This window comes from Malaclemys terrapin, chromosome 7 (genome assembly GCF_027887155.1).
Source record: "Malaclemys terrapin pileata isolate rMalTer1 chromosome 7, rMalTer1.hap1, whole genome shotgun sequence".
Taxonomy (NCBI): Eukaryota; Metazoa; Chordata; order Testudines; family Emydidae; genus Malaclemys; species Malaclemys terrapin.
In genome coordinates this window covers 49,345,938-49,354,566 of record NC_071511.1, presented here as the reverse complement: position 1 = coordinate 49,354,566, position 8,629 = coordinate 49,345,938, and the positions used below count along the sequence as shown (strand labels likewise).

Below are 8,629 nucleotides of genomic sequence, written 5' to 3'. Positions count from 1 at the left end.
CTAGGAGGAGGGTCAATATAATGAAGGACGGCATACCCCACCCAATCAGGAGGCGGGGTTGTTTTTCCTGCTTGTCTCCGGGTTCTAGGAGATGCTGGTGATCCAGGGTCAGGTGAGGCTACCCCCGCGGCAGCCCACACCCAGAGCCGAGGGAGCCCCTCCACCCGCGGTACTCTCCCCCGCTGCGCTGAGCCCCTCCCCCCGAGAGAGCTAGGCCCCATGGTGGGTGGGGTTAAGGGGCATGCAGACCTCCCAGTTGTAGTGGCTGCCAGCAATGCCCTGAGGCCCGTGGGGGGCTGGTGGGGAGCAGGGTGACCTGGTGAGTGTTGAAATACCCGGACTCTTTGCTGCTTCCCGCCACGCAGGTGCTGGGTGTACTGCGATCATGCCCCATAAGGTGACATTGACATGGCCGCTCTCCCGGTACAGAGCAGGTCACTGAACCGGCTCTCTGGTCCCATTGCCAGGTTCCCTTGGGGGCAGGTGGCTTGAGAAAAGGTTTCGTCAGTGAGAGGCCTCTGCTTTCCTTCCACTCAGCTCTACAGCGTTCTCCCTGTTCCACTCAACGTGTGGCTAAGCCCTAGGGATGGGTTTGCAGAGGAGGTGGAGGCTGTGTGTCTGTGTTATCTTAACCCTAGCGCTCCGTGGCACATATCGCGTGGGCCTGATGCCTTATGCCCTTGCAGTTATTTGAGATCTGTTCATCTAGTGTTACAAAAATAATGGCCCCTTCTTGTCCCAGCTGGGTCTGATCCTACTCTCACTTCAGGATCTGCTCCATGTGCATTTTGGAGTCACACTGCTGACTTTACAGCCCTGTCTTCAGGAAAAGGAGCCTTCTGCAGCATTAGCTGAAATTGGCTGCAGAATCTGTTTCACTGGAAGGATGTAAGAGGCAGGAAGGAGAAACCCAGCGGGTTTTCAGATTCCAGATAGAAATTGTAGCACTGACAGTTAGAAAAGTCATCTTTTGGCTTGTAAACACAGCTCCCTCCATCTGGTGTCTTGAGTGAGAAGTAAATATGGAACGTCATGATGATACTCATTTTTCAGAGTCTAAATGATCTTTGAAGCCAAGCCTTCTATTTTTGATGATCTGGTGGGAGGAGCACCAAGCCCGCATGGCAGTGGGTGAGATGACCTGTGTATTATAAACTCCTCTCTGGAATGATTTACACTTTGCATATTCTAAATACACACTGCCACTATTCTATCTGTGTTCAATAGACAGAAATGTGATAGTACCATAATTGCCTTGCAGTGGTATAATATATCAGCTTGTGTCTTCGTCTCCATTATTCTTCCTCTGTTGGATGAAATAGATCCCATCTGCTCCAGCTAGGTGTATCAATATCTTCTACTTGTCGAGCTCCTCTTGATCTCATCTGAATTTTTGGAACAAAGGGCCATGTGTTCCGAGTGATGCTTCATGTTCAATTAGCTGATTCCCACAGAATTGTTATAACATCCCCCTAAATCAAGCCATTCTCTCTTGTCTATCAACAGTCCAGTGACAAAGTTTGATGCTTTTAAAGTTGGTCCCGTGAGCTCCTTCCAGGCTGAGCTGTTCAGCACGTGTCCTCCTGAATGGCATTCAGATTGTCTTGTTGTTGATGCATATATCTTTCAGCAGCACACCTGACATTTTTCCAATAATGTGGAAAGACCTGCCCCACCCTGCTAGGGGGCTGAACCCTTGCCATTGCCTATGAGTGAGTGAACAAGCAACCAGTATCTGCAGTTTATAAACTGCCGTGGCAAACTTCAGATTCACTGGTGGGATCTTGTATGAGCCTTCTGATGTATAATGATAATTTCCACCCCTTGTTGTTCTTTGGGACTTAACTTTATTTTTCTCATTTTCCTGCTTTCTAGATAACCCATGGATGTCTAGGAAGGACAGCAGAGAATTTCTTGCTTTAAGCCAGGAACGGGCTATGGTGCTTCCTTGTTGAATCTCTCCCTTGCCTTGATGTCTTGGGGAAGCTGATACCTGCTAGACAGCCCTTGTAGCCAGTGGGAGTTGAATGGTGTAAGCGCTGCTGCCGTGGGGCAGAAGACCGGCTCATATCGCAATGGCTCTGACCATCGAGACAGAGTCACGGATCTACCGCTCCTTGCGAGCCGTCTCTGGCATCACTGCCCACCTTGTCTCACTTGGTTTCACCATCTTTGTGGCCATACTGGCCAGACCTGGGTCAAGTAAGTAGAAGCCTGTGGGGGGCAGAGCTACTGGACAGCATCCATGATTAAACAAATGTGTGGGATCGATTTTAGTGCTTCTGAAAGTGATGGGTTGGCAGAGGATGCATGCAGGCCTTATGTAAATTCCCCAGGGACCTCTGCCACCCCTATGGCTATTTGAGTCCTGCCCCTCTCTGCCAATGCACATTAATCCTGACCTGCAATGTCCTACCTACTGCTCCTGCTATTCTAGTCCTGGGGCTCCCGCTCTGCCAATGCACCTCACTTGTGGTCTGCTCCATTCCCAGCTACCCATTGCTAGGCCTTTTGCAATCACAGACTCCTATTTCTTCTCTTGGTGTTTTTTATAATGTGGAGGATGAGATCCCCAGCCCCACTTTCAGTGATGACTGAAGAGGTATGTTGCACACAAGTGGATCACCCCGCTGGCTTCCCTCAACTGTAACGGTTTTGCTGACAACCATTGCGCTGTCAACTTGAAATAAAGAGTTTAAAATAACCCCCATCTGCCCCTGGGTCCCCCACTGCCTGTTTTTGCAGGTCTGGTCACATTTCACAGTATGGTTCCCTGGGTGGGAAAAAAACACCCAAATGGGTGAAAGTGACGAGACACAAAGTGCTGTCAAAGGAAGTAAACAAACTGAAAACACAGTGTGTTTCTTTCCAATCACTTTCAGTTATAATCTATCTAACTAAGGAACTTGTATGGCCTCCACTGCTGTAGTACCTGAGTGCCTCGCAATCTTTAATGTGTTTATTCCCACAACACCCCCCAGCCAGATGAGGCACAGAGCGAAAGTGACTTGCCCTGGGTCATGCAGGAAATCCGTGGCAGAGCAGGGGATTAAAGCCAGGTTTCCCAAATGCCAAGCTAGCGCCCTGACCCCTGGACTATCCGAACTTAGGTGGCTGCATGTGATAATGGTGGGTTAAAACATGGAGTGGTTTTTGAGGTGATACCTCTAGCGGTTTTTCAGCTATACGTTAGTTTTTGGCACACCGGATGGCTAGTCTGAAAGGGCTCATTCCTCTCTCTTGTTTCATTCCAGGCTTGTTCTCCTGGCATCCTTTCTTAATGTCGCTTGCGGTAAGTCAGACAAAAGAGCTCCATGTTACCTGCCTCCTTCCCTGTAATCTATGCTTCAGTAGCCAGCACTAACCCCACCCTCTCAGGGCTGGGGGCTGCTCACAATGGGCTCAGTGCAGCGTTGCCCTGCATCTCGTCATGTCATCGTAGTGCGTAGCAGGTGTAAAATGTTGCTGAGTCAGAATGACAGAGTTGTCTACCTGCTTTGCACTGGCTTGAATGATGACACAAGGCACTGGTGGTGCTTGGAATCCCACTTAGCTGATTCCCCACCCCTTGTCCTCGCTCTCCCAGCTGGGTATCATCTCTCCTGGGCTATAACCAATTCTGTTTAGCTCTTCAAGTATCTCTCTTCCTCTCTCAGCACCACTGCCAGGCTCCTGAGGAGTTCAGGGCTACTGGGCTAAGTCTGGTCCAGGCACCTGGCCAGGTGCAGTAGACTGATGGCTGCAAGCAAGTTCTAAACCACAGGTTCTTTGCCAGCATGGAGAGAAAAATTGTAACCAATGGGAGCAGTGTTCCCCCTGTTTTTCCCACCCATGTGCGGAATGAATTTTGTTATGTGCACCAATACACATCACCTTCATATTGGTACACATAACAAAATTCATGTGGCGGGGGTGGAGCCAAGGGGTTTGGAGTGTGGGAGGGGGCTCAGGGCTGGGGCAGAGGGTTGGGGCTCTGGGGTGGGGCCAGGGATGAAGGGTTTGGGGTGCAGGCTGCCCCAGGGCTACGGTGGGGTGAGAGGACTCCCCCCAGCTCTTTCTCCCCACAGAAGCACCTGGGCTGCTGGGGAGCGGTGCTTTTCCCTGCCATGGCAGGTCCAGAGCTGGGTTGGAGCCGGGGGAGGGGTGCCTTTCCCCTGGCCGCAGCAGGTCCTGGGCTGGGGCCAGCAGGGAGAGATGCCTCTCCCTGCTGTAGCCCTGAGCGCCTGCGCGGCGCTTAATAGGCTGCTGCGTGGCTGCACAGCTTAGCGGGAACTTAGATTGGAGGCTCAGGACTCTGAACACCCATGAAACTTCTGCCCTAAATATTCTAGCGTTACAACCTCTAGTTACCATTTCTGCAGCCAGGATCTGTGGGGGGCCTCGTAAAACCAACAGAACTAACCTGCATGTCTCAGACAGCTCTTCTTTCTTATGCAGCCCTTTCCCGGGCACACTTTGCATCACTCAGCAGCCACCTGCTGCAGGGGGAGTTGAAAAGGCTGGTGGTAATAGCATATGTGAGTTGTAGGGGTGGCAGGAGCAGTGGGTTACATCCCATGTTAGTGGGAGATGCCTAGTTCAGAGCCATGACACTGAGGAATGTAACAGAGCCTATGGAGACCAGCTGTACTGAATCTATGTATCTTAGGCACTTATCACCTTATTGTCTGGACCCCAGATGGCCATGAATGTATTTCCCCTCCCAGCTCCCCTGTGAGATAGGGAGGTGGTAGTATTCCCACTTGACAGATGGGGAACTGAGTTCTAGAGAGACTAAGGACCATGTTCTTAAAGTTATTTAGGCACCTAACTCCCATTTAAATCAATAGGAGTTAGGTTACTTTAAAAATATGGCCCTAAATGACTTGCCCAAGGTCACACAGGAAGTGCCTGGTGGCGTAGGGAATTGAACCGGGGTCTCCAAGCCCCAGTCTAGCCCCCTAACCATTGGACCATCCTTCTCTGGTTGCTCACACAGCACTGGCTACTCTCCCAAAGCCCTGTCTCTTGGTGCTGTAGGGCTCAGTGTAAAACCTGAACTGGCTTCTCAGGAGGGAGGCAACCATTCCTTTGGTTGTTCCAAAGTCTTGGTTGGCTATTTGGAGGGACCGTCTCCAGGATGTGATGCTAAGGGTGGGGACAGTTCTCTGGCTTCTGTGGGGCTGGGGAGAGAAAGTGGCTGCTGCCAGCACTAGCCTGCCTGCTGCCGTGTAGTGTCCATGACGAACCTTTTCCCTTTGTACCCCTCAGTTCTCCTTCTTGATGACTGAAGCCCTGCTGGTTTTCTCCCCGGAGAGCTCGCTGCTCCGCTCCTTCTCTCGCAAAGCCAAGGTCCGCTTCCACTGGGCCCTGCAGCTGCTGGCCCTCCTCTGTGCCCTGCTGGGCCTGGCTATCATCAGCTACAACAAGTACCTTAACAGCAAGGCCCACTTTGTCACCTGGCATGGCCTGACAGGCCTGCTGACCGTGCTCTATGCCAGCATGCAGTGCGTAGGCGGCGTTGCTCTCCTCTACCCCAAGCTGATGAAGAACTGGACGCTAGCCAAGCTGAAGGTCTACCATGCCACTTCGGGGCTGGTGGGTTACCTCTTGGGCTGTGCCAGTTTGATGCTGGCCATGTGCTCCTTGTGGTTTACCACCACAGTAACAGGTCTTTCCTGGTACCTGTCAGTGCTGTGCCCCATTCTCACCAGCCTAGTTATCATGAACCAGGTGAGCAATGCATATCTCTACCGCAAAAGGATCCAGCCCTGAGGTGCCACGCTGAAAACCAAGTTTCCCTGGGAATGTTCAAGGTGCCACACGCAGTCCCTGGGGCATTGGACCAGGGAAGTCACCTGCGTAAGGTGTCTCTGGAGCTAGCTTTCTAACTAACTCTCTATTTTTAATACTGGAAATGTCTATAGCATTGTGCCCACTCCATGAAATTGCTCTTCCCAGAATGCCTAGCAGCCCTGGGCATGGTGGTATAGTTGCCATCAGACACTGTGTGTGACAGACCGCAGCAATGTAGCCCATATGTGCTTTGGTACTGAATGGTTTCCCAGCCATACGCAGGTCTAGTAGCTGGAACAGCTGGGTGCTTATCCTCAGAGCCCCGTATGAACTACTCCATGCTCAGACTTCGTACAACCAGAGGCGAAAGGATTAAAGCTGGAATTCAGAACTGCTTCCCCTGGTTGGGGTCAACACTAGTGCAGAATGTTCTCATTGATAAAGCACCAGGGCTGTATTGCAGTGGGGGGGACTTGTTATATCCCTTTGTGATTAGGCATGTCTGGAATTTTCCCTTCCCTCTCCTTTTATAGGAGTAAAGATCAGTATTTCCTAGCAACAAGCAAACCTGCAGGGAGGGCTACCCTGGGCCCACAGCCCTAATCCAGAAGGAGGCGCTGCAGTGCAGAGAAGAGGGGATCATGGTAGTAGAGATGGAACAGGCACCATCTGCCCTTGAGTAATGTTGCCCCTCTGCCATGGGCTGGGAAGTCTGTCTTGGAGAAGGTGGGAGAGAAGGGCCATGGCTACCTTCTCCCATGGGCAGAGGAGCCTTTCAGGCACCCCGTGGAGATTCTCAAATTAAAGCTAATTGATGGTTGTTTCAGCCCACCTGGGTGAAGGGGCTGAGGCTGAGGGAATGAAGGCTAGGTGGTGACTAAGGAGCAGCCCTGGAGCAGAGGGGCCTGGGATCTCCATGAGCAAGACTAGAGACAGGTGAAGCTAAGGAGAACATCGTGGCTGAGCTAGGGCTGTGCTGGGTGGGCGAGGCTCACCCTGGGCAACCTTAGTGTGGATCTCCTGGAAATCCAAGCTCCAGGAGTGGCAGAGCCATTCAGCACCTCCCTGTGCACTTCAACTGGGGCTGCTCCTTAAAGCCACTCTGAGTGGAGCCAGCCAAGGGCCTTAGTCTGCATATTCTCTGTAGAGCAGGGCTCCAGCCTTGTAGTAGCTGGGACCAGCTGCTGAGAGGGATCTCCCCAGGGTGCCATTTGAGCAGCTCAGATCTGCAGGGCTGGAACTATTGCCCAGATGGCTTGGAGGGGATGGGAAGCTGGGACCTTCTCCATGGAAGTCAGAGAGCTGAGGGCATGCTCTCTTGCTTCCTGGAGCACCTTCCATCCAGGAATCTCACAGCACTTTCACAGGTGCTAATCAGTCCTTCCCACACCCCTCATGAAGTAGCCAGTATTGTTCTCCCCATTGTACAGCTGGGGAAACTGAGGAACAGATAGGGAAGTGACTTGTCCAAGGTCTCACAAGGAGCTGGTGGGTAGATCTGGGAATCAAACCCAGTTCCTGAGGTTTAGGCACCATCCTCTCCCCACTGTTCCTCTGATAGCCTTCTGGGCAAAGCTCAGGCCCACTGTCCCCTTCCTTGTGGTATGTGGGTGTGAGAGCAGCAGGCTTACCCCCATTGTGTGTGTTGCTGGGACACAGTCCTGTTGTATGTAGTGTAGTGTCTTTAGCTATATCATGTGGGAAAGTGTCCACAGCCTCCTGGGCACTGAGAGATTGGGAGGGGGGGACATATTGCACACATGGTGCTGTGTCCCACAGGCAGAGCCTGTCTTCTGGGGAAGGGGAGGAACGAGTTGGACTGAACCTTCTGCGCCTGGTGGGAAGGAAAGGACTTTTGGAAGCAAGTCCTGGTTTTATACCTCTTGGGTAAAAGAACAAATGTTGGGTTAGGCTCTCCAGGTCCAGCCCTTCTCTGCAAGAAGTCTGGGGCACATGGGCCAGACTAGGGTTTGATTCCATCACAGCACACAGTGGCCCTTCCTCACACCTGTAATAACCCTGGTGAGGATTCCCAAAGGTGCACAATGGTGCTCTGCTGTGTTAGCTGCTGTGCAGTATTCCCCTTGGCTATTGTGTGAGCATGGAATGATCCTGGCAGCCCATTCACCTTAATGTTGCACTGACACCTCCCTTCTGTTACAGGGAGAGGAAGGAAGTGCCCCTCCTCTTTGTTAGCGAGGTACAAGCAGCCTTTGTTCAGGAGGCAGCCCCAGGGACTCACTCTGCTGTGTGTGCAGTTCTCCTCCCGGGTTAAACGAATGCCCCTGCTAGCAGGGAGGTCCCACCGCTCCTGCTCCGCGGGCCTTGGGGCTGTAAAAGATGCAGAAAGGGTTTGACTCCTGCTGGAGCCCAAGGAAGCTGCAGCCAGCAACAGCTGCCATTTCAATCCTCTTACTGAGGTGCAGCACCTTTCCCTCTCGGGGGCAGGGGGAGTGGGAGCAGAGCCTGCTCAAGGAACATTAAGCTGGAGTCAGAGGTTTTTTAATTAAAGATTTCAAGCAACTGCAGCCTTGTTAGCTTTGTGCCACTTTGTTTTGGTTTTAATTGCCTCGTTATCCACTAAGTTCCTGCTGAGAGAACAGAGGAATCCTCTTTGATGGGTGCTTTCATCCCTCCATTAACATGCAGGAGGGAGCATTTATCACCACCGGGTATGAACAGCTCCCTTTGCCTAGGGATCCTACCCCTAAGCAGCTAATGGGAAGGAAGCAGGCAGAGGAGAGACATGGACTAACCTCCTGGATACCCTACCAGTGAAGATGCTAGCACAGGCGGGACGATGATGCAGCAGGCTGTATCTCACTCAGCGTCTTAGCATAGTTTCTTCCTGCCA

General features: G+C 52.0%; 1 protein-coding gene across 4 annotated transcripts; it reads left to right on the top strand.

Annotated features, from left to right (window-relative positions):
• Window positions 1-53: 53 nt before the first annotated feature.
• On the top strand, window positions 54-8,303 carry LOC128840903 (transmembrane reductase CYB561D2). Of its 4 annotated transcripts, none has more exons than XM_054035439.1 (4): window positions 54-112; window positions 1,876-2,202; window positions 3,255-3,292; window positions 5,251-8,303. In XM_054035439.1, exons 2-4 carry the CDS (start codon window positions 2,076-2,078, stop codon window positions 5,752-5,754), a joined length of 669 nt encoding a protein of 222 aa, XP_053891414.1. In that variant the 5' UTR covers window positions 54-112; window positions 1,876-2,075; the 3' UTR covers window positions 5,755-8,303. The 4 variants fall into 4 exon arrangements, with proteins under 4 accessions (XP_053891414.1, XP_053891415.1, XP_053891416.1 ...); XM_054035440.1 differs by having other exon boundaries at window positions 98-169; XM_054035441.1 differs by lacking the exon at window positions 54-112 and adding an exon at window positions 253-319.
• The last annotated feature ends 326 nt before the right edge of the window (window positions 8,304-8,629 follow it).